At 32.5% G+C, this 27,292-nt stretch overlaps 1 protein-coding gene across 1 annotated transcript in view; it reads right to left on the bottom strand.

Moving 5' to 3' along the window:
• Positions 1–6,374: 6,374 nt before the first annotated feature.
• The window catches only part of Fbxl4 (F box and leucine-rich-repeat gene 4), a 28,506-nt gene continuing 7,588 nt past the window's right edge, over positions 6,375–27,292 (bottom strand). Inside the window, exons 4-13 of the mRNA XM_068777331.1 lie at positions 26,478–26,644; positions 23,214–23,335; positions 15,057–15,209; positions 13,985–14,082; positions 12,796–12,905; positions 10,284–10,439; positions 9,769–9,934; positions 8,695–8,880; positions 7,628–7,697; positions 6,375–6,700 (exon numbers count right to left, since the gene is read on the bottom strand). Of these exons, the coding sequence (XP_068633432.1) occupies positions 6,587–6,700; positions 7,628–7,697; positions 8,695–8,880; positions 9,769–9,934; positions 10,284–10,439; positions 12,796–12,905; positions 13,985–14,082; positions 15,057–15,209; positions 23,214–23,335; positions 26,478–26,644 (1,342 nt within the window). The 3' untranslated portion in view covers positions 6,375–6,586. The remainder of the gene's footprint in view (positions 6,701–7,627; positions 7,698–8,694; positions 8,881–9,768; positions 9,935–10,283; positions 10,440–12,795; positions 12,906–13,984; positions 14,083–15,056; positions 15,210–23,213; positions 23,336–26,477; positions 26,645–27,292) is intronic.

The raw sequence follows: 27,292 nt of genomic DNA on the forward strand, positions 1-27,292 counted from the left end.
TTGACGTAGCTCGAAGAGTCACACGCCTGAAATGATTAGGGGCGGAACACACCGCTTATCCAACCGGCGATAGTTAGGGGCGAAAATTTCCCAAGTGGCGACCACTAGGTAGACCGAGGAAATAATTAAGATCGTGAGAAAACGCTGGATGTAGACAACGCAGGACTGTAGCGATCTTCGAAGGTGGCCTATGCCCTACAGTGGGCGTCTATTAGCTGACATGTATCAAACCTTCGAGTCCAGAGATTTAAATATTCTTTTTAGATAACTTAAACATTTCCGTGCAATCAACAGTATATAGTTTATTATGATATAATTTGCAACAATTTCTCCAATTCAGCATCTTCGACTTGACGCAGGCTTACCACACAGTTCTTATTGGAAATCTATACGCGGGGCGAAGTCCAGCAGTCGTCTTATAGCTTTAATAATGATAAGCGTCTCCGAATATCTATGACCTTCCTTTACGCCAACATCGAAATCACCGTCTTTGAAGCGATGAAACCAATCAACTTTTTTGACTCGCCATATGCAACAGTGTTTCAATTTTAACCAGACATTTTTAATTAAAACTATATGAGACCACAAACATTAACGTTATAAAGCAGTTTGTTTACCATATGTCTACGTTTGATTCATGACGTTTTAGACGTTAATATAGGGCAACAGCGTAAATTTAGTTGTGCTAATACAAGAGGAAAATTAAAGCAATCCTCAAAATAATAACCTCATCGATTGAATAATCTTAAAGGGTAAGGAGAAATTTAAAATAAAGGTACAGAAGATTTGAATAATATTTTATTACATACGAAATGGTACATCTAGCATATATGTAAACGGATAGAAACATTAATACTTCGCCTTATACCTATGACTGACGTTGCCTAGAAGACATTGCACTGATACCCATCACCAAGGTTTTAGGCAAAGGAATAAAGCTTATCGGCTATAGTGCTACCGAAACCGCAGTACCGTGCCTTAGGCGAGCGTGGCGGGACGGGAGGAAATATCAACATCTTTGTTAGCCCGCTGGCAAGGGTCGCAGCGGCACTCGCACTCTTTCCTCGGCCCCCATTTCTCAGACTTCCTAAGACACGGTACAGCGGTGTCGGCAGCAAAATAACAACGGATTTAAGACATGAAGCTACAAATAACAGTTCATTTCTTATTAAAATTACATTTTTCCGTCTTTATCCTTCCTACAATATGATTTTATTTGTTTATAGCACTTTTTTAAGTCATGAAATGTAATTCTATTGAAAATATAACACGTCTATAAATACTATAAAGTTCATTATGAACTACACTTATGAGAAGAGAAACATACGAAATATACAAAATAGGTTACAGTGTACATCCAAATGCTAGTTAATTATTGGAAATACATTAATTAAATGATCAGACACTGGTAAATTATAAGATAAATTATTTAAATTGATTTTAATAACTTAAAGAATTTGCTATTTCTCTCTCTCTCTCTCTCTATTTATCTATCTCTTTCTCTCTAAGTCTCTTCATGGGTTATTCACATAAACCTGATTTCTCGACTCAGACGTGACGATCAGCATTGTCCTCCAAGATCAGTGTAACTATATACTTGTATTCAAATTTTTTAACTACTTTACGAAAGCTCTAGAAAAACTGCAAAAATCGCGTGATTATGATTTTGTAGAGCCTTGTGTAATAAAAAGGACTGATAGGTTACTAAATAGGGCAAAATATATTATAAATAATTATTAAGAACAAATTTAAGTTAAAGTTTTGGTGCATGAAGTGAAATATGATCCTTCTATTACGATTCGTTCGAAGCTTTTAAGTCCGCCATTAAACACGTTATGTTAATAAATAAATAAACTAGAGGTATAGGAACATTACTAACTTTGAGTTTCTAGAATCCAGTATGAATGTCAGTATTAAAGACGGCAGGAACCTGCTTTAAAGAAATATAAAACCGTGTCTGCAAAAAATAGATATAAAAGTACAATACACAAACAGAGATCTCTCTTAAGTTCTGCTCTCTCTCTACTAACAATACTTGAGGATATTTAAGACTAATGTCAGTCACATCAGAATTCATGTTAGAATTAATCTTTAACACAAATTGGGATTGGCTAGTTGATATAGGCCACATGGATAGCTGGTACCCATGTAAGTCTTCGGAAAACGCTGGATGCCACCCCTAGTGGGAATCTATGGGAGAGGCCTTTATCCAGCAATGGACTTCTTCTAGAATAAAGATGATGATTCGTTATTTGCTTCAGTTATTCCTGAATCACCACTAATAACATATACTAATTTCGATTTTTGGCCACTAACAATAGACATATTATATAAAATATTATTATATAACTTGAATTGACGTGTCGTTTCATTGTGTTATTACTAACTTGAAAAACGTTTGTAAAAGATTATATACAATTATCATTCAGACTTCGTCGATTTTTCTAGGTTACGAAACGTCCTTATAATTACATTAAGGATACTTTAGACAATATAGTACCTAAGACATATAATACATTTACGTCTTAAAAGTTTTAGGAATTATAGAGCGCATACAAAAATAAATTGCATTGTTATAAAATATCGACTTATCGATACATCGTTGTAAAGCACAACACTATCTTTTATATATCGATATTTGCTTGGATGAGTACCGTAATCGGTAAAAACAATTTTTTTTTCAAAAAAATAAAACAAATTCTGTTATGATTTTGAAAAAACTTATGTGATTAAATCAAAACAGTTTTTACATTAAAAGGTTATTTTTTAGACAAACGAGCAATATAATACATATTTCTCTAAATTTCATCAGAATTTCAATAAATATGACAACACGAAAACAACCACTATATCTATTTCGGTTCAGCCAACGATTTATTCAATCTAGTTTTTATTAATGGAAGTTATTATAAGAATTTACCTACAATAAAATATTCTTATATTATGATTGCAAAAAATTACTGAGAAATCAATTTAACTATACATATTTCTAAAAAATATTTCAATAATAGCTAAAAAATACAGATAACGTGTGAAATACAGATCGCCTTTTATATACGATCAGCGTTATAAGCATAGATTTGATATTCGACACCATATTCGCAAAAAGTTATTTATAAGAAATTATGAAGTTGGATACAACGTGTCACTAGAAAATAAAGTAACAAAATGAACTATTAACGTACTATTATTATTCCATTTTTCGAAACAAAAGTGCTTTCCATATCAAGCCAACTCTTCTACTTTAGGTTAATATGGATGCAAATATCCGGTCTCTGGTAGCCTTGTCATATTCCTGTAAGTATTCTATTAAAGAGAGAATACATAAGACTGCAATCATAGACAAACTTTATAAATGCATTCTATGTCGTGTGTATGTGAAATGTGTTTTCTTAACGAAAAACCATCTAGAACCAAGTTTCTTATTTACATTGTCATACAAGACTTTGCAATAAAAAATCTTGTTCTTTTTGACATTGAGAAATGCTTTGTACCTATTTTTATTTACTGCTTCATTGGGTTTTAAGGTTCAGAAAACTTCCAAGCCTTACATCCAAGCCTTTAGTTACTTAATAGGTCCTGCACTCGACGCGGTTTAAAGTTGATGCAATAAAAAAATAGACGTTCACAATTCCTTAGCGGGGTGCACGAAAATTTATTTACTTTCGTTAGTAAAGAAATAAAATGTTTGCTTGCTCATTGACAGTTTTAGGTTAGAACACAGTGTTAGGAGTCGAGACGCAAAGTGCCGCCGCTGCCCAAAACACGTATTCTGACGTTCAAAGGGACGTAATACCTTTTTCGTTTGTGCTTGCAGACTAATTCGTAGTTGAAACTCAACTATAGCGCAAACTTCCATAGCAAGAACTAATCTTCACATTTTATGTGAAAGTGTAAAAATGTCTGGGAACCCAGGTATATATCAAGATGTTTTAACGAATAGTGGGTAGTTAAGAGAAACAGAATAGTATTAATAAATAGTAACAAAGCCAAGGAAGCCATCTAGGTTTCTTCAGCTCAGGTAATTACATTATTTAAAACATTGGATTGGGAGGCCGCAAAGATATTTAATCACTTATACGGATACAACATTAAGTGTCCATTGAGGTGTCCATTGAGTGATAAGGGCCAAAGCAAAAGCCGGGGGTGCCAGAGCTACCGAAACCAGTGTAACCACGCCTTAAGAACGCGCGGCGAGGTGAGATTGGAGGAAAAAATACCATAAGACGTCAGTATTGACTGACCGAACAGAACTTCCGATACTTTCTCTACCAATGAAATATTGTGAGAAAAATCCTATTTTACCGCAGCGCTGTGGACGGTTTTTATCACTTGTTATACGGTAAACACCTAGCTCGCTACATGTACATATAAAGGATAATTTACATTAAAAATATTTAAGTAATCGTAGCAAAGTTAAAAGTACATAAATCAGTCTTTCCGTGAAGATCCGTACTTCTTACTTAATCTAATTCATAAACTGTACTGAAATATTAAAGCCTAAATTTAGAATCACCTAATTACACTAAAACATTTGAGTGCCAGAACAAAATATAATAATTCCGTGTAAGCTAACTTTTCACAAAAGGTCAAACACCGTCAACTATTTAAGCTTGGTGCAATTTTACTAAATATGGCTGTAAAAGCTTTTTCTTTAAAGTTTTTTTTCCAAATTGTGTATCTATTCTTATATAAAAAATGAAAATTCCATGTTCAAGTCAAATCTTACGAAAACATTATTTTTTGGGATAAACAACGAAATATTTTAGATAGTAAATATTTTAAACCACGAAAATATCATGGACTATTTTATTTGAAAACTTTCAACTTCAAAGGCTGTTTACTACAGAAATAAGCGCGATTTAAATCACACAGGCCTAATGGTAGACTTAATTTTAAAGTATCCCAATAATTGTAAAGAATCTCATTGATATTTCTTTACAATAAGTGGAATTATAATGTTTTGTACTGACACTCATCATTTATAAGTAGAGGTACGGAATTTTCGCAAAAAAAATCACCAATTTCGCATTTAAATTTTTCAAACATTTCAAATTTCGCATTAATTTCGCATTTATACTTTAAAACTTATTAAATTTGTGGTAATAGGCATTTTTCGACAAAAATTTTTCAATATTAAAGGTGCATGCCTTAACATTTGACAAGTTTCGTTAATTAAAAAATCGTAAAAAAATTAATATTCGCAACCTTAAGCGTTCTTTTTTAGTTTGTTACGACGACATTGTATATTTTAAAGATGAGTTAAGCGTCCACTATGTAAAGTTGGATGTCAAATACTCTGTATTAGATTCTGCTCCATCAAAAGACGAAAAGTTGCATTTGACGGCCAACAAATTGTCATGCATATTATGATTTATATTTTTATTAATGAGTTCATGGATTAGTCCATTGATGGCAGAGTTCAAAAAAAAGATAAGGCGTTTTTTTAAAAATTAGGGATTTTCAACTGACCAGAGGTCTTTTACACAAAACAAAGAGCTTCTTAACTGATAAGTAAGCCAAGAAATATATCCCGTAGGCCTTAGGGGTCTATGATACGGGGTTGACATCACTGAATTTACCTATGAAAGTGTGTATATTCATCAATTAACTCGTTTAAAAATGACCTTGAAAAACAGAAAAATTGCATACATTTCGCATTTATTCGCATTTATAAGAAATTTTCGCATTTATTCGCATCTATTTCGTAAATACGAAATTTCCGTACCCCTATTTATAAGTCAATAAAAGGGTATTTCCTTGATTTTTAGAGTACTGTTAAGGAGTAATATTATATTTAATTTTTTCAAAGTTTTCAAAAACAAACAGTATGCCATAATAAAAGTTTTAATCAATTCATTATATAATGCTGAGAATATACTGTTCACCTACTGCGACAAACAGAAGTCAATGATTGAATACATTTACAATGATAATAAATAAATTATTATAAAGCTAATTTTTTATAATGATTATAAAAGAATTGATTTAATTATCTTATTGCATTAACAATTATAGTAATGTTGAATTTTAATCATTTCCTTCTTAGCCGATAAAAGCCCACTGCAAGGCATTCAAAGTCAAAGTCTCATTGGGTTACGTTATGCGGAAACCTTTTGTTTACCAGTTTACTCAATAATTAACTGTCATGTCTATAGTAGATTTAAAAAAGGCTTATCTTAAAAGCAACATATTGTCTTGAGAGAGTAAACAAAGTGAGATTCAATGAAATTGTTATTTGCAAATCCAAATGCTATAATATATCAGTAAAACATAATTTTAATAAATATTTTTAGCTTTCGATTTTTAGGTAATTAAAATGGAAAACGAATTTAAACGAATTTGGTTTCGTGGATCGATGAGATAGTCAAAGTGATGATCAATATAATGAAATTAGTAGGAGTCTTATGACTAAGTTATATTTGGAAAAATTCTATAAATATTGATAAATCAATTGACTTCTGATATATACGCAAATAAACTTTACTTCTACACAAAACTCATTGAGCGTTGAATCATGTCATTATGTTTTTCTTAATCATACATATCAATATAAAAATATAAATTATTGCATGAGAATCGCAGGTCATTCTAGACTAGGTATGAGGAACAATTGGTTGGGCTCCCCTCCACTTAGGTTAGCAGACTGGAAGGAGCGCTTGATGCTTACGTGTGGGTATTTTATTCGCCATTCGAGTACCTGCGGGCAAAGGGATTATAAACTTAATATAAAAATAATTACAAAACAAGTTTATTCACAACATCTCGAAGTATTTACCTTAGAGCTCATATTCGTTTGAGAAACAATAATAAAATAGTTTTTTTTTATATTAGTTGCGTAAACACTAGCACATGTACAGGATGATTGATTATTGGTGTAAAAGCTTTAAATGGATAAATGCGTAACTCATTTGTAAGCAAAAAGCTTTATAGCTTTTACACCCATTTTCAAACATGCTGTATAAAGTTAAATATTATATAAGTTAAATTTATTCATATTTCTATAGGAATGCGACAGACCAATAACTTCTGGAAGCAAAAATCCTATAGGTATATATAATAACACATCATTAATTTTAATATGTAGTTATCCGACTTTTGTAGTGGTTTTTATTAATAAATTATCGTAATGTTTTATATCACTATCGAAACCATTGATTCTTGGATTGAGTGTACCATATTTAAATTGACGGCATTTACCCCTATGAAGTTTTTATCTTGTTTGGACTTTGGCTTTGGTTTACCTTTATATTATTTAAATTATTGGCCATCGCTAGCAACTTTCTTTCGACTGCCAGAGCTCGACTAGCGATAAGTCGACGGCGGTGACGAGTGGTGACCAAAAGCCGGAGGACGAGGCATGGGTAGACCCCCCCCCCCACCTCTAGATGAACCTATGACATGGACAAGATCGCGGGATGTCGCTGGATACGAGCAGCGGAAAGAGCAGTCATCGTTGCAATCTTTAAGGGAAGCCTTTAGTCTTCCTATTAGAGATTTACAATGTTGAGCGTTGTTATGCAGTAGAACTAAGTTTTCCTTTGTACCTTTGCTGGCAACACTTACTGCTGGAGTCATATATTGTTAACAGCGAGAACTTAATTGCACACTTTATCACTAGACTTACTTGAGATTCCAAGATCTGGTCACAAAAACTGACGTCCAGTAGTTTCAACTCGCAACAACTGGCTAATATACTGAAAACAGATATATTTTTATATTATACATTAATATTTAATATAACTGGCTGGTTGTAATAAATTTAAATGTTACTTTTATAGGTGATGATGCGATGATGACTTATGACATATATTGACGAAAAAGTTGAAGAATTTGAATTACCTTGTTAATAAAAATAGTGTACTGTGATAAACAGTATTTGATCAAAAGTATTTTTATTAGAACAAATTAAATGTCGTTTATTTGTCGACAAAGATACTCAAGTTATCACAACTTTAAAAGAAATATTTAATTTGTCGGAACTCAATAGTTTCGGCTGACGCTGATAGATGGAGCTAGTAGTTTTCCCGCGTAAGTAAAATAATACACCGCGAGGTAGAATCGACATATTAATCAGTAAAATTGGTATAAAGAAAATATTTCATTTATTACTAATCACATCAACATAACAATTGTAATGATACAAAAGTTTGAAGTAATAAATTTATTTAAAATTTGTGGTTCCGTTGTTCAAACCTTAGTTCTTGTATTACATTTGTTGTCTTTATAATGTATAATGAACTGGGTGTACCCGTTCACGTATTACTGTGTCTAAATAAAAATCTGAACGAAAGTATAGATACCTCAATCATAAATGATAAAAAAATCTTTCAAAAACCTTTCTGTTGATATACCTAATAATTTACCAAATTTTCAGACTGGATGTATGATTTGTAAACATATCAAGTACAGACAGACAAACCCACATTCTTTATACCTCGATTATACCCGCATATAGAAATTATTATCTGTTTACCTTAGTCACGTGAGAAAGTCCTATCGATTTTATTCATGGTTTTTTCATAACTTTCATTAGTTGTATGAGAAGGCCAGCTAAGAACAATTTTACGAAATTTCCATATTCATAAAAAATGTATATTTAAATGAAGCTCTTGTAGATATAAAATTCGGCATTTATTTTTTGGCATTTTAAAAATTATCAAAGAAATGACAGCAAGTAGTTTAAATACATACTCGCTACATATATCGGGAGTAACCGCCCTTACTCCCAGCAGGTCGAGTTGTGCCAATTTCGGTGTCCGCGGAATCAAGGAACGCAGGTCACGATCGCAAACACCGCGTAGGGCTCCAAGGAACAACTTCCGAAGCTCGGTCCCCGCCAGCGAAGCCAACCATTCGCCCGAATTGCCAGCTTGTAAACTGCAATATCAAACATCCTAATTATATTTCTGGAAAGTCAAACAGCCGACATATCGGTGTGGGTTGTCCCCCCACTAGGTCGACCGAAGACGTAGTTAAGCTCCCGGAGAGCTATTGGAAGTTGCCAGCGCCTTGTGGGCGTAATCATCAGATATGATGATGATGAAAGACAATATTATATATTGAACAATAAAACTGATAGTGTTATGTAAAGTAAATAGTAGTTACGCAGGGTTTAGCGGTACAAAGTCGATAGGTATATGACAATCTTGTTTATGTTTAATATTAATAAATACAAGAAAAATGTTGAAAAACACTAGAAATAAAGATAAGATTATTCTACCTTTCTCTAGGCTTCTTAAAATTAGTAATTCCTTTGTGGTAAATAAAAGCAAATAGCTCGAATACTGTATTAAAAGTGATTTCAAAAAAACACATTTAAATCTTTAATTTATACAATTAAAATCGTTAGGAGTGTATATTTTTTTCTTAATGTTAGTTGTTAGTACTGTAAGTATTTTTGTCTTTGATTTGGATCGGTAAAGACCTCAAAGATTTGCTATATATATGAAATATACTGTATTCTATATGCAGGAAATATGCCATATTTTATATGCATGAAATATGCTATATTCTACATGCATGAAATATGCTTTGTGCGTGAAATATGTAATATGATATATGCTATATGAGATAAATATTTTTTACGAGAAAGTTTTAATTCAATATCTAAGTTATAGTTAGTTACATCATACTAAACGCACTTGGCTTTTTTGCATCTGACTTGCTCTGCTACCCAAATGGTATTTGCAGATTCCGAGGGTGCAATCAATTCCAATTATTACGTATAGATTTAATGTAGGTATAATTATAGAAATATACACTTACCACCAGCCCACATCCAACTCTTGGAGCAACTTGCAGTTTCCGAGCGCCCTGATGCCTGTAGCGGTCAACGAGTAGGACTTCCAAAAATCCACGGATATCAGCCCTGGACAATTCGCACCCAGGGCTATCGCGACGTCATCCATTGCGGAAATCATTTTACAAGAACCTGATAACATTGATAGATTTTATTTTTAATTTTAGTAGCAATTATTTATAAGTTGATCTAGCATTAAAACCTCTAAGTCGATACATGTAAATATATACTTAATTCAATGCCAGTTTCTTAAAAATGGTTACATTATTCTTCACGTATACAAGTTATAGCTACAAGTTACCAAAAGCACGACTTTCAATCATTCCGTACTGAGCCGGCGTTGAATTACAACACTACTCTCAAAAGGATGTAATACAGTACTAATCATAATAATAAAAGAGATTCGTAACCATTATATTCCTAATTTAAATTTGTAATATAAGTTAACAAATAGATAAAATATTGAAAAATAAACGCGTACCAACATTAACATGACGTAGGTTAGCGTTGGCGCGTACCGTAGCCACTGCCGCCGCCGTACCGATGTCAGTTCGGTACAAATCCAAACGACGTAAATGTTTCAGCGAGGACAAACAGATCCAATCCGTGCAACCGATTATCGAACGCAAACATAGTTCTGAAACAAAATCACTCAATTCTTAACACCTTCAATATATTATATGCTTTATTACCCACCGTTGAGCCTAACGAACTCCATTCGGGCAAAGCAAAAATCAGGAAATCAAATTTTATTATACATTAGGATTTAAAGTATGTAAATTGTTCTATTTACATATAGAATATAACGATGAATCTTGTATGTGGCTAACGGGAGACTTCTATGGCTTAACCCTTCGTTTGCCACAACATGGCGCCTGCCAGTGTCGGGAACGAATTGTTTAAAATGATAAATGAAATATTATTTTTTATAATTCCTTGGTTTGGTAGTACCTCCAGAGCAATCTATTTTAAACTATATTTTTAAGGTGATTCGATATAATGTAGCCTACTTTATTTTGGACAGATATGACCCGTACGCACCCGAGGAATTCGGACATATATGTACATAGGCAGTTGACAGGTTAAACGATACAGTAAGAGAAAGCTCACCGTTGAGCTTCGTGGCCTTTATGAAAATACTGGATTTTTAACATAGCGTTCTAGGTATTGATATCTTGTACAATAAAATGGAAAGAGTTAGATGTCTTGGAAATATATTAGAGGATAATTTTGTGTATATCATACATGGAGTTGAACACCAATAGTTCTAAAACAAGAATCGCCTCTACGCAATTGTTCACGATAAGATTTTAAAACTAATAAGATGCCACAGAGACATTTATTTACCAAGATAGGTTCAATTTTCTAATCATCAATTTTTAAGATTTAAACGTCAGTTTGTATAATGCTCTTATATCAATGTTTCCTTCTTTGCTTTTAACAATTCTAATCGACAATCCGTTTGGTTAATATACTTTTGACAAATGGCCAAATATGATAAAACATGTATTGTAAGGTTGGCAACATGACCTACTTCGCGAACAATTGCTAATGGTTGGCAACAACAAAACGCATTCCATCGCCACTAGATAGCTACGCGTGATAATGTACTATTTTTGCATTGAATATGGTAATGTGAAATAGGCTTTATTTTGATTCTTGTTATTATTAGACCTCGTTATCTCAAGTGTAACACTTTTATATTTCATCATCGTCATTTCAGCTATAAAACATCCAGAGGTGGAGATTAGGCGAGAGATAGGCTTGCATTAAGTGTCTTCCGACGACCTGTACCAGTTCGTCTGTCCACCTTGAGGGTGAACTTTAGAACTCTAAGACCCCGGCTGCCAACGTTATTTATTGTAAGTTGAACAGTATAAATAACGAAATGTTATCGAAATATTAAAATAAAATATTTTTTTTCCTTTTAATGAAAATTTACTCTATTACTAAGATTATTGTGAAATTGATATGCAAGTGAACCCGTCGGAATTTATTATGGGTTCTTACACTAAGATGCACTTGTATCCCACGTTAACTCTATATTCAAAAAATCATAGCAAAAATAAAGTCATACTGTGATTCTTGTTTCGATCAATTTAGATTCTTCGGGCATTCTCATCAGGTAGACGAGTGATCACTTTTAATGATTCTAACTGTATAATACTATAAAGATAAATATTAATAGAACTATCACTAAGTCTATATTCAATAAAAAATTAGTACTAAGTTATAATAATTGTTGTTTAAAACCTTTCAAACGCAACCGAACATGACTAACCGATGACATCATGTTTACCAAACGATTTTTAGATTAGATTGCTTAAGATACGGGTTGTGTCATATGAAATGTAATTTTAGAACAATAGTGCCATAAAAATCACTTTCCTTGCCTTATCTAGACATATACTAACGTAGATTAGCGAGGTGATTAATACGCATAAACATGAAACTTTCAAGGTAACAAACTTAGCTGTTACACTTGAAGTTACATATGTTATCGCAATTAAGTCTCGACCGTCAATAAGCTGACAGCATTGTCTTGTGCGCTTACGTAATTCAAATAACACCCTAAGTTCACCGCTTTGACAAAAGTCGCAACATCAAGTCACTAATACGCACCGCAAATTTGGGAACCCTTCATGCTATTATTCACGCAAGGGTATAAATATAAATAGCTATGAATTTTGTCAACACTTGTCTGCCGTTCCATATGGAACATATATGCAGTGTGATGCGGGCCGTTTCTAAGTGCACGTATAGGGAATCTATGCAATCCTATGTCAAGCAATGAACTCCTTATAACTGAAATAATGATGATATTTATATTAAATTCTTTCTTAAAATATTTTGGATTTATGTTTATTTGTAATTTAAAACGCAATAAAAATGTAAAGATTGTTGTGTTTTATTTATTGTATGTGTACTTTATTTATACTCTGTTGACGTTTCCAAATAAATAAAATATAATAATAATAAAATATATCACTAACCTTGTAAATAAGCACAGCTCTCGACCACTGTTCTAAGCACTGAATTGTCGACAAATTCACAGCAATTCAATCTCAAGTGTGTTAACTCCGAGCAATTATCTCTCAGGAATCTGCAAATTGATTTTTATTTACTAAAAAAATAATTAATAGTCAAGCTAGTTTAGTGTCTCTACTTTATATATCACATACAGTTTAATATTTAATTGCATTGCTATATTGAATAATTGCATTGCTAAATTGAACAATTACCGTTGTAGATAATAATCGAAATAAATTTTGACAAACACGAAACTTAGTCTTTGAACTCTTATTTTTTACCATTTTCGACGCCATGTTTGAAATTCGTATATTTGTACAGATAAAAAAAATTCTGACATTTATTATATCTCTAGTCTAAAAAATATATCGTCTATTATTTATTACGTTTTTTAGATTGATTACGAAATTATTAATTAATATGATATACGACTAGTTTACTTTGTTATTAACTCTTAAGACACTTTAGAAAATTAATAAGGCTTTTAATCTTGTTATCTTTACTATAAAGCAACATAAAAAGTGTATATTATTAATTAATTTATTGATTTTATTTTTTACTTTGGAAAGTTTCCGACTTGTGTATGTTATTAGAAAAGTGACAAACATTCCTATTTGATAGAAATTAGCTTTAGACGTAGTTTTTTGTAATAACCAACAATATCCTAACTAATTATCTCTAAAAATCCTTCGAGCTGTAATATAATGGTAGTAAAATAAAGGTCTAAACCGACAATGTAATCAAAATGAATCATAATCATAAAAAAAACAATCTGCGAACTTAGTCCATCATCATTATCATCATCATGTCAAGCAATAGACGCCCACTGTAAGACAGAAGCCTCCCACAAAGATGGCCACGGTGACCAATTTTGAGCTGCTCATGATCAGCGACTTGATGTAACCTAGACAATGCCATCGGTTTAAAAATAATTCTTAAAATTACGGTTTACCGAAATTTCGTTTACCAAACATGTGGCATCTGGAAATGAAAATAACAATTCCGTTGAATCGAACAATAGGAATCTTACTTTGTTTTCTCACACAATTCAATACTTCGCTTTTACAAGACTTTTATTAAATCCATAATAGACATGCCAATTAATTATTGAGTAAACAGGTAAACAAAAGGTTTCCGCGTAACGCAACCTACTTGATAACGTAATGAGACTGTATCATGCGATGACTGCCGCACCAGGAGAGGTCGAGCTTCTGTAAGAACTTGCAACGCGTCGCCAAAATCCCCAGAACCTGAAACAACAGTATCAACTGATGCAACCATCTTCATCATGTCACCCGATAGACAACCATGGCAATGCCTCTTCCAAATTTTACTACGATGACCGGTCTTCCGCTTCCCGCAACTTTGATTATGTTGACCATATGAATAATTCTCTTGAATAGATGATAGCCTACTATGTCGTCTCCAATATAGCGATTTTCTGCCATCAAATTACACAGCTAATGTGTCATGCTATTTAAGTTAACATTGATTTTGGTTTTCAAAATTCTCGCTTCTATAACACGGGAGATTAATTCCACGCGCATATGACCTTTTACAAAGCGTAATGTACAAATAGTATACGTTTACCTATATTTGCACAAGTTTGTTTAAATCTAATATTTTAATTTCATAAAAATACGAATGGCACAGTGATTAGACGTACGATGAAATTAATTATGGACTGTATAAATCGCTAATAATTTCACAATGAAAGAAGTTCCCGTCTTGATCTTTAAACCGAGAGGCCATTTTTTGTGAGCACCTTCGTCTTGTCACTACATGTCTCCTTGATAAAAGATCTTTGATCGAAAATCATTGTCAAAAACAATACGTATAGCAAAGCGGGTTCTTACAGTGGTAATGCTGATTAGAAAGAGACGTAGCTTTTTATTATTTAATGGATTGACTGTGTGGGTGCAAGGTATGATGTTCGAGGACTGAGAATCCCATGTTGCAGGTTTAAGAAGATTTCTCTCCCTTTCTAACCAATTTTAAATGGCCTTACCAATTCTTCCTTAGAAGTCCGTTCCGAAAATAGGTCATGTTCACTATTGACAGGTCTGAGAAGTAGAAAATATCTTATACCTCTCGCTTCTACCTTTACCTCGATCAAAATAACTATGAATTAATTTCCAGTTATTTCGTTGACTAGGTCGCAGTATATTTTTACCTTAGTTATGAGCCATTTAAACGATATATGTTAAATATATAACATACACACCTGTGAACGAACGCAATGCCAGTAGGGACGTAGATCGATGCATCGATAGAGTATCGCATCCAGGGCCAGCCTGTTGAAGTGCCTGTTGACTTGAGCACAGCGGCAAAGAGACTGCATATCCAGGTACCTCATTATTGTTAAAATGGTCTCATCCTATAACAAACAAACAGTCAAACACTGTAACAATTTTTTTTATGAAACAATTTAAATTTATTCTAGAAGAGATGTATTATTTTTTTCAATGTAAATTCAATTACAATTTCAAATACGTGTCGGCGTATTTGCGTTATAAATAATTGTTGATGTTAAACAAACATAAGTTGTTTCTTGGAGGGTATAAACAACGACGCACCGACGGCTCAAGAAGATAATCGTTTTGTTGATTTCTGAAGACATTATTACGTTGTTAGTCGAATGTAAGAAGATTCTTCGTAATCTAAATTAAAATATTACTTCCAGTAATTCTCGGACATATTTTAAAAGAAAATTATCGTTAATTCTCTTTAATTTTAACTAAATAAACCTTATGTAATGTTAGACGTCTGTAAGACATATCAAACATCTATTGAAATATGATGGATGTGTTTTCACAGCTTGATTTTAATCCTAGAATAACAAAAGATGTCTTCGCCTTAATTGCAATCAAAAGAGACCAATCCAAACAATTTACACCTTTAGGCCGCGGATCTTGGGAAAACGGTTTATAAAAACCAATATTCCTAGTGTAGTCTCATAATATACTTATGATAATATTTTATGAGGCGAAAATAACCAATAAATAAATAAATTCAAAAAAATATAGGACATTCATAGTGTATTTACAAGGCGTGAAAAAGTGGATATGCTAAAAATCAACTGCTAGAAATTGCTAATTGTAAAACACGGAATCAGATTTTTAGTGAAATCCGCAACACATTGACTTCCATTTACAAAATTTCAAAAAGCACAAAGGTAAATTGATGAAAAAGCCGTGTTATTCATTAAATGACTAGAATCCTTCGCACCTTCGCAATGTAACTTGATTATTTTGATTTCATTTAGACTTTATTTGATAAAGTGTAAATGTATAAATCTGTATTGTTTAAAAGATGTGTTTTTAAAGCTTTTCCCCTTAAAAAAAAATTATCAATGAAAAAAAAGTTGACGATCAATAAGAGTCCTGTAAGATTATCTTGTATCTTTATAGCTAAGTACAATCATCGACTTAAACAGCCCAGCGTTATCCATTCGGATATTTTAGCAAGAATACCTGATAATAACTGATAATCACATCGTGTAATATATATATATATATATATATATAACAAATTATTTACACTACATATGTAAATTAATACTGGCATAGTATATTGTTTAAAAAAAACCTAAAACCTAACCTAACCTAAAAATATTTCATTAAATTTGCTATCAGTGACAGTGATAAGACGATAAGGTTTATCGGTGCATTTTAGTAGTTATAAATTTGATCTAAAACTGTTTTTTACATTATAGCTACTTATACCTACTTCATTAACCGTTATTTGCTATTTAAACAAAAGACAACTCACAAGACACCAGTATAATGAAAGACGAATAAAATTGTCTGCACGTATGATATCGTGCTATGGGAGTCCTGATTGAAATGAAGACGATGATGGTTATGATGAAGGTACAGTCTACGTAAAAATTTAGTCTTTATCGACGAAAAGTAGACTTAAAAAAATTACTCGTAAACACCATTACGCCATTACTTTGACCTCATTCTGATATTGTGACATATTGCGTTTTTATTATAAAATTTTAGGTATTGACAAAAATAATATACGCAATAATAGAAGTTGATACCACTTGTAATTGCGCCTAATGAAGCAATAGCTCGGAATTGTGTCAAAAATGTGCGTCATACAAGGAGTGATATATGATACGAAAACTTTAAAGGGAAGCTATTTTCGTAACGAAGTTTGCATTAATGTTGAAAGTTTGTTCAAGTAATTTAATTTTTAAAAACTAGATTTATTTATCTATCTATATATGATCTGAATCAGATTATATAAAATCAGAATATGACACTATCATCGCAGTCTCCTGGTTCAGGTATTACTTGTGGTTATAGCTTCAACCAACGCTTAGCTTACTTATTTAACATCACCGTTAATTATGTTTAATCTAATGAAGATGTAACTTAACTTAGATCTACTTGGCTAGATTTACCTCGAGACATTAGGACCACAAATATTATAATTATATTTTTAATGTGTTGATATATAATTGTTTAAAATTCTCTGAATTATAACTTATAGGAACTGATGAGAATATTTTTAAAATTAATCGCGTGAAAATTAAACATAAGGGCCTTCTCCGGGGCCGTGTATCTATAAATTAAAAATCTCCCATTATATTTCTTTTGCGTTCAAAACCAACTCAGTTAACTACACACTAGGTGAGCAGTTAAAATGCCCATATATACACAAATACGCACATATATCTATGTATATGTATGTATGTATATATTAAGGGGGCAGAGGGAAGGTACCACGCGTACATGTATTTGTTCATCAAAATCAAACCAAATGTAAAGACAGCGATCGCATCAATGGCGGCGAATTTAAATCGGCGTTCGAAGGTCAGTTCAAAAGCGCAAAGATTATTTAAACCAAAATGTTATTGTCGCCGTAATGGCCAGCAATATGAAGCGTTTTTACGTGGACGCTATACAATCAAATTAATTTAGCAAGTTTACAGTACTTTTATAACCCGTTTTCATGTCTCCCGTATAACAACTTCGTGTGCCTTATAATGCGGGGATCCCCTTGTTATATTTCTGTATTGTGAAGTTTATAATGAATAAACATGAAATTGAACTGTTTGAAAAATTGTCATTTATTTATAGTCTACTTATAGTTATTTATTTATTATAAATTCTTAGTTTGATATCATTAAGACGCACATACTCTGTTCATAATATACTTTTTCCCCAACATTCAATTTAAACAGAATTTAAGGCGTAAAGTCCAACGTGAAACTTTTTTACATTTTGGGTCATACGAAAGCACAAGAGTGCGTTGTACGATACTACTCGTATAACGCGTTTTAATCATAATATGGAACTAACTTAACGCGTTATACGAGAGTTTACAATGATCAGATATTTGGATGCATATTTACAAGAAACAGAAGTGTTGGATTAATATAGAAAACACTTCTGTGTTAAAAATATCTCTGGATGATAATAAACTAATGATACGCTCAATTATACCTTTTGATAATGAGATGCCAAACTACACCGGCTATAACTATTTTGTTTTATTAATTTATATATAAGAATCTAACTTATTTGCTTAAGGAACGCTTTCACAACATACCGAGTCCAACAAAGCAACATTTCTATGACTGACATTTTCGCAATTATAGGAGATAGTAATATTCATAACACAAAACTAACTAAATTGAATTTGGAGCCGTTTACATTATTTCTTGAATAAAATTATATAAGTCAAATATTAGCGTATATCACTGAATGGCAGAAAGGAAAATGCCATGACGTCAATCGTGTGAATTGTTCGCCGCCTGTAGTACTCGATAAATAAACGATCGATAATTAGTACCGATGACACGCAATGTCCGCTTGTCGGTACGAGGCACACGCGTGGCTAGGTCAGGAACGACACACACGCCCCATAAAAAAAGTATTTATTAATATTTATGAAAATGCAAGTATGACCTGCAGTTATTTTTTTAATTTACACTTACTGAAATATTTCAGTCTCCTTTTTATCAACATTTATCCACCAACCTCATCAACATTTAAAAAACAAAACACCTTTGTTAACAAACGACCAATTTTTTTTTGTAGAAATCAAAATACGCATTTGTTTTCAATTTAACATTGTACACTTTATGTAGATATCGATATTTTCGCTATTCATCATCAGTATTTCATGAGTAAGATGTCCGCAGCTGAACAAATGCCTCCCCAATAGCTTTCTAATACTTTAATAAATTTATGAAGACTTTAACAACGTCATCTGCTTAGGAGGTCATTCTACACTGCGCTTGCCAGTCTGTGAGCTTTATTACAAAAACATAGGCACCAGCGGCCACCAGTTCTGCACGCTACGTGGCCTGCTCATTGTCACTTTAACTTGTAATTTCTTTATGTCGGTTACCTTCCTTCATCTACTAATGTAGTATTTGTCTACGAAATAGAATCACTAATTCTATTTCGTTGACAAATACCACTAATAGCTATTTCCAAAGGCGCGTTGAACGACTATGAGTATGCCTCGTGGATTTGATAATATAAAATTAACAAAACCTTGTCCTATTGTAAACTTAACCTAGAATTAAACTGTTACGTCTTGAGTAAATATTTATTTAAAGTATGAAGGTCAAGTTAGTTCAGCTTGAACGGACTGACTAACACCGAGACACTTGTACCACTCGGAATTATGTCAAATAGGTCGAACTCCAGCTGAGTTTATATTAAAAATAGAGGCCTTTATATAATATAGAAGTAAATATTATATTCAATTTGATATATCTTTGATAATATAATGATTCAATGTACATCATCAAATTTTAAAATTATGATGAAATTTGCAACACGTGCTTGGAATGGTACTCAGGAATGGGACTTGATCCAATTTAACTTTTGGTTTTATATATGTTATTTATCGTTGAGTAATTGAAATGTATAAATCAGGATAAAATAATCAGATAGTAAATCAGTTTACTTAAAATGTATGTTACTTCTATTGACCAACGCTCAAGACAATAAAAAAATGTATTTAAAAATTTTAAAAGGATTTATGTGAAATTTTTGTATTTAAACATTAAATTAATTTTTGTTGGACAATCATTAATGTAAATGATTGAGTAGTTTACAGTAATGTAGTGTAAAATTTGAGAGTTTTTCTTGTGTCATTTTATCAATTTAGTTCATGGCTACTGACATCTATTTATCTGATGTATTCCCTACTTCTTTTAGGCACGCCATGACTTACGAACGAATTTACTAATACAACTTTTTATACAAATTTCCTACCACTGTAGAATGTTTCACCGAGGAAAAAAACAACACTAGGCAGAAACTCAGAAAATGTTATGACTATTAAAACTGTGAATAAATTTGCAATAAATTTCGCGCTTGACAGTACACGCGATGACAATTTTAATTAACGTTTAACAGCCGTATCAGCCAGTATTCATAAATCGCAAAACTTATTTACTTAATTGACATTGAATTGATAAATAAAGTTATCACTCATATTACGATAATTTATTTTATTAACTTAGGAATGCGAAAGGCTTAACTTTTGGCAGTACAATCTATCAAAACAGCATAAATAGTATAAAAAGAAGTCTAGTTTGAGTACAATAAAAAAATATTGTTATATTCTCGTAGTAAAACAATCTAGAAGTATTTTCAAGACTATATCGCACTAACTATTAACAAAACGACTGAAGCACGCTAACTGCATGTTAAAAATATTGGCCTTAAAACACAAGAGCCGCGTTATACGATGTTTTTGTGACGTTAATTCACTGTACGTCTCACTGGAATAGTTCCTGCTGATTGGAGTTAGAAAAACGCTAAAGGCGTTTACTTCAATTCTCTTTTTTAATATCTAAACCCGAGAACTCCTTCATGAACCTCAACATGCAGACTCTAATTTTACTGAATCGGAAGACTGCGGAGTTTTTAAGTTTGAGCGGACACTTCTTGGAGTGACCAGGCTCGAATGGCTTAGGGCTTAAACTGTCTCTTAACACGGATTTTGCGTTTCCAATCAGTGCAGTCCGCCCTGCTCAGCACCCTACCTGGGCAGGACGGATCTCAGGTCCATTTATTCGTATATTGACTAACCAAATTAACGAATGCACACTTTTTCGGGGTAAATCATAAATGTTCTTTGTTTCCTGTTTTTTAACCAGGCATTTGTAGTTATTATTTTAAATTATATGCGTAGCTTGGTTGGATATCCGGCATTTCGATTATTCAATGCCTCTTGAATGAAGACTTGTTTTATAAAGAAAGCAAATGCCTTATGTTTTTAATTATTATTTAATTTATTTTGTATTCTTTTGCGTATGTTAAATTGTTTTTTGTATGGTCTATTACCACGAAAATTATTTTTTTTTAAATTTAGTTTGACTCCTGCAATCGTTTACCGTTTTGTTGGTTTTACGTTAATTGTTTTATTTAAATGAAATAATAAACGTGTTTATAAGAATTATACCAATCTGTAATGAAAAACAGTGACGCGTTCAATCGTAATATACTATTCAAAATTACAATTTTACAGAAAGTAGTCTAAAACTTAAAATATTATTTTTTTGTCAGCAAATAAAACGTACTCAGAGTTCTCGACCGAATATAATTCATAAATAATCCATAAGTAAAACTAAATACGTCGGAACCGTCTATCTTGTCACGCGTCAGTTCCACCAGTCATATTTCCAGCTTAAACATAAACCATATGAATATAACCATAAGCTCGAAAACAGGTCAATATTACGTTAACCGAAGATAAATTTAGAAAATTTTCCACAAGTTTTTTTCCAGTTGTTTCTCGGCTGATGCAAAACGCTGAATATTTTAGAACTGTGAATATATTGATATACATTCAGACAAACTGGATAAGGAAAACAAACGTATCATATAACTTCAAAAAAATGCAGTTTTTAAAAAATAAACATTTTTATAAACGTACCTAGTACGTATAATTAGTTTGAGCTAATATTAAAAGAAAAATTCTCGAGTGGCGATAGTTTGGCATCAGATAACAATGGATAGAGCTACGTTCGCAATTTCGAAAGTTCCAGTTCAAATTCAAGATTGGATCAGAAATGAAGAGGTTCGAGCCAAAGTCATCGACATAGGTTGCGAAGAATTGCTCGTTTGAACTGGTAGGGAGCGGTGAAACGTGGTGAACACGAGCCGGTAGACGCGGCGTCAGTAAGACTCCACCAGGTGGACCGGCGAATTAACAACGTCGCAGGAAGTAGCCAGCTGCGTGCAACGCTAGACCGGCCATTAAGACGATCTTAAGGGAAGGCCCATGTCTTGCTGTGTACGTCTATCGGCTGACATAATAATGTTAAATATAGCAAAAACTATACAAGTTACTTAGATATATAAATTACACGCTACCGACCATTATATCTAGTCTTCCCGTTTAAAAAGATAAACATATAAAACGGTATAAATGTATTCAGTGATCCATGTAACATCCATCCCATATCTTATTTAGATTGAAATATTTATAATTTAGTTAGAGTATCTTTAAAGTTACAATAAAACATTTCAGCGCCGTCACGACAAAAAGTAATTACGTAACTAATTAATGAAACCTATTGAAAGAAACAAAAGATCAAAAGAAAATCGGAAAACAGTACAAAGTTTTTATTTTTCTGGCGGATAATACTAAATGTTCGATTAACCAATGTGTGATGAGTATTAAATTGAAGTATTGTCGTGGTTATGTTACTAATTAAAAAACCATGTAAAGCGAAATCAAACATTTTTCCGCTGATACTACTCGCATAGTTCCTTCGAAAAGGATTTATACAAAACATTGTTTTTTTTTAATTACAATAACTAGTATAATTCAGAGATTGACGATGTGGACTCCAAGAGGTCACAATCGGTTACCCAAGGGGTCGTCGTTTTAGGCCATAGACGACCACTGCAAGGCATAGGCCTCACAAAAATATCTATAGAGGGATGGATATACTATAATCGCCACGCTTGGCAGGCGAGTCGGCGATCGCAGTGTAGTATTATGGTACACAGAGGACGCTGCTGTCCATCCTCTAGAAAATCGTTTGTGAGCTTAGACTTACTTCGAGATATTACGACCGCCTTTTATATTTTATTTTATGGACCCGTTATTGAGGCCTCTCATTGTAACCCTGTAGGTATGGGCAGAGACTTTATTATACACTGGGTTCGTAATTCTTTTAGTTTTGTTTCTAATTCGTCTTTCATACTTCACCTTCCTAATCTATCATTCTTTCTCTTTTCCATATCTTTGAAATGTCGTCTCCCATCCTTCTCCACACTTTCCATAATCTAGGATCACCTCATGTAAATTTAATAACTAAACAAAGTAAGAGGAGAATGTAAAGTGATGTATGTTCATGTTCTAAAATTAAAATAAATGTATATAAACTCACCGGTAACATGTGAAACGCGCCGAGCGGAGGTCCCGTGTCGATAAGTTGTTCCTTCTGCTGTACCATCATTGGCGACACTACTTTTTCATGCAAATTCGAAGCTATTACTTTATCGAGGAGCCCTAAAATAAAATTGCACATATTATACAATTGTATCAACATACACGATGATTGGATATAGTTGTGAAAACCTTAAAGGGCTAAATATAAACCTAATTTGTCAGATGAAAGCTTTAAAACTTATACACCTATTTCCAGTCGCCTTGTATAAATTTATCACCCTGAAATACATTTTTTTCTATTGAAATGTGACAGGCCTAACACTTCTGGCAGTACAAACTGCACAGGGGTAGATGGTAAACAATAAATCATTTTAAATGAATTAATGAATACGTTGTTTGTTATTTCGGAAATCATTGATTATTTGATATGATGTACCATACATTAATTGAGAGCAAATGAGCATATAACCACCCTGTATATGCATAAAACTAAATCACTAAGTACTAAGGGGAAAACTAAAAACTATAAAAGCCACCAATTGGATTAAATTTCATATTTTTGTTAATTCACTAGCGAGAAATGGTGACCTAGTAGTAGAGGATTGAGACTAGCTATCGTAAGTCGCGGGTTCGATTCCCGGGATATAATCTTACATAATTCACACATTTGCACTAATTATTTAAGATTGTCAGGATTCACTAAAAAGTTTCCTGAGAATGGGTAGCAGCGTTTTTTAAGTACTGTGACCGCCAACCCGTCTGCCAATCGTGACGATTATAGAATATCACCCCATAGATATCTTTGGGAAGAACCTATACCTTGCAGTAAGTTGCAGTATGGATAAAAAAATCTATGCAAATGAAATATTTAAAAATTATAGGAAATTATAAAAAACAAGAATTGAAACACGTGTTTACTAGACGCTAGACGATAATATGTACAATATAAATCAATTAATTTAATATTAAAAATTTAAAATAATTTTGGTAAATAAGAGTAAATTACATAGCTAGTATATAATAATGATCGAGTCAGTAGTAAATACTCCTAAAATATATTTTAAAGCTAAGAAATTATGGAAGCGGCTATCAGTTTAAACCTAAAGAAAAGGACTATTTTCAGAATCTCTGTTTGCAAATGTACTACGTCATCGTTATTTAGCTCGTTCGCTGGTAGACGCCGCGTGGGCAAGTTCTCCCACTAGGTGGATCGACGACATAAATAAGGTCGAGAGAATTCACTGGATGCAAGCAGCGCGAGACCGGTGATCGTGGCGATTTTTGAGGGAAGCCTATGCCGTTCGTCATCCCACTTGCGAGGAGCCATCCGTCTCATTCGCCCATTCACAAAATAATCTTTAAAGTGCTTTCCGTACTAAGCCAACACTTCAACTTCAGATATCAGCACCCGAATATCCGATCTCTGATAATAAACGTTGGCAATAAATCTTTATCGCCATCCACTTAATTATGACAGACGATATAAATAAAATTTCATTAACATTACTTGGAAAACATACCGATCGATACCAGTTACCTTTTTTTATTAAATCAAATACAATTGCATTGTTGTCAACCTAATATCCTCTGTACACATTTTATATAGTAGATAATCGACATTATGACTTGATTAAATATTAATATTCCCGAACCTTATGTAGTTCGGGTTCGGGAATTTTGAATTAATTTAACTAGGTAAGCCTATATACGGTAGACGTCCTAGGGCTGAAATTATGAATGTTTTTACAAATAATTCTGATCGATAAAATCTATTTTCATACACATTTTTCTAATTTTTAAGAAATTTTATTTAACATGTCAGTTATACTTTTTGTTCGAAAAAAACTAAAGAAGATGCTGGGTGTCACCACCAATCCAAATTGCAATCCTTTGTTCTCTTACCGAGGTGAAAATTTTAGAAGAAAATATACGTAACATACAAAACACAAGTAACATATATATATATACAACTATTAGCGCTTTTATAGGTTCACCATAAACAATTAGACAGAAATAACATTCAAGGATAGCATTTATTTATTACTGTCCCTATTATAATATTTATACCTATTATTAAACGCGTAAAATTAACATTAAAAATAGAAGCAATGAAACTTATGATATAATGCCTGCATTTTAGTACCTTTTAAAATGTTAAAATGATCGAGAAAGGTCACTGAAATAAATTTGTTTCCTGCGAGTAATTAGTATCATATCCATTTAAAGCGTAGTTAATTTGAAATAAACGTAACCGCGGGTGGCCATTAACAAAACGTACATAAAAAAGATTTAAACGCAATATAAAAGCCGGTGTACTGGTTTAATAGTCACCATCTAAAGCTTGATTTACATCACAGTATAATGTTGCCAACAGTTAAAAATTCTTTATACGTACTAAATTATGCAAAGAACGCTCCCTTCAACTCGCATGGATGCACAAAGGCCATATACAAAGTAGAAGATACGTGGAGATGCAAGAAACAAAATGTTGTTATAATGTAGCGAAATAGTCGATAATAATGATCGCGAATAGCTTTTTATAACAAAAATGTACCATTAAATTGTTTTGTTTTTGTAAGAAAATTATCATGACGCCATATTAATTTTCTTGGAATTTCGCAATTTCATAAACCTACTCACCATCCACTTTACGCTCACTAAAATTAAATATGTATTGTTTATTTAATTCGTCAAAAAATAAAACTTTAAAGCTTTTACACCTATTTCCCATCAACATGTATAAAGTAGTCGTTTTTTTTTCTATTGAAATGTGACAGGTCAATAGCTTCATGTAGAACAAAGTCTGAAGAGACAGATATTAAACAATAATTAAATTTAATATGCAGTAATCTGAATTAAGAAAACGGTTTTTTTTCATTACGTTTTTATTTTTCATATGGATATGGTGTACTATTATTATTAAGCTATACATTCACCTCTTTAAAGCTATTGCACCCATAACCAATCAACCTGAATACAAATATATAAGAGATTTGTCATAAAGGTAACAGAACCATAAGACTTAGAGACTTGAATTGTTATAAATATTCAGAACGAAGACACACAGAACTACGAAGAGAAGAAACACTAAGAACAGATATTTTGAAATTCCACCAGCAAATATCTAGTAGTAGGCGGGGCATAGCTAGAACATTTTTGGTGTTATCTCTAGCATATCTACTAAGCACAGGCTGTCTTAGATAAATTTACAAATTAACATAGATTTACATTAATAAAAGTAGAAAAGTGTTATATACACCACGTTTACCTTTATGTGGAGGCGGTTGCGTTTTCTTATAAAACAATGATGAATAAGAGAAGTTGTTTTTCATCTTAATCATACTCGCTGGCTCTCTTCCGCGTAGCAACACAGCATCCAGCTCTGTATAATACGGCAATAGTCGATGGTTGAACTCCAAACGAAGAATCCTGCCCATAGATATTAACGTTAGTTATTTATTTTTAATTTAACCTATAAATCTAAAATAATAAGGAAAATATCTTTAGTTCCGTTCGTCACGCACTGTAACTTGAAACGAATTTCATCTTTCTTTTATAAAATTCCTAATATCTTGGTCTTAAAGTAAAATATAAATTTAAGCGACACTTGGATTTCTAAAGGCGATAAATAAATTGCAAGAGCAATTGACTATTCGTTGCATCCATCTTACAAACTCCATATTTTTCACATGATAAATCGTATTGAAAATCATCCATGTTATTTATTTATACACCGGAAAATATTACTAACAATTTGCACATCAAAAAGAATTACAGCAAACAGCGTGTGTTTGAAATAACCACTTTGTAAAGTCCTGCTTTGATTACTCATAGCTAAAACAAGACGTCTGTTGGCTCAGCCGGTCATCATCATTTGCGTCAGAAAACGTCCACAGCTGGACCTAGATTTACTCTATAGATTTCCCACACATTTGATTAAAAGCAACCTACATCCAGAGTATTCCGACGATCTAAACAAGGTCGTCTGTCCACCTGGTAAATAGATATCCTTCGCTTCACTTCTATTAGATAATAACAGTTAAATAAACAATACTGGCGTAGGCAAGATAATTTTAT

This window comes from Battus philenor, unplaced genomic scaffold, assembly GCF_028537555.1.
Source record: "Battus philenor isolate CCGP_79_NKW_IND1 unplaced genomic scaffold, ilBatPhil1.0.hap1 SCAF_13, whole genome shotgun sequence".
Taxonomy (NCBI): domain Eukaryota; kingdom Metazoa; phylum Arthropoda; class Insecta; order Lepidoptera; family Papilionidae; genus Battus; species Battus philenor.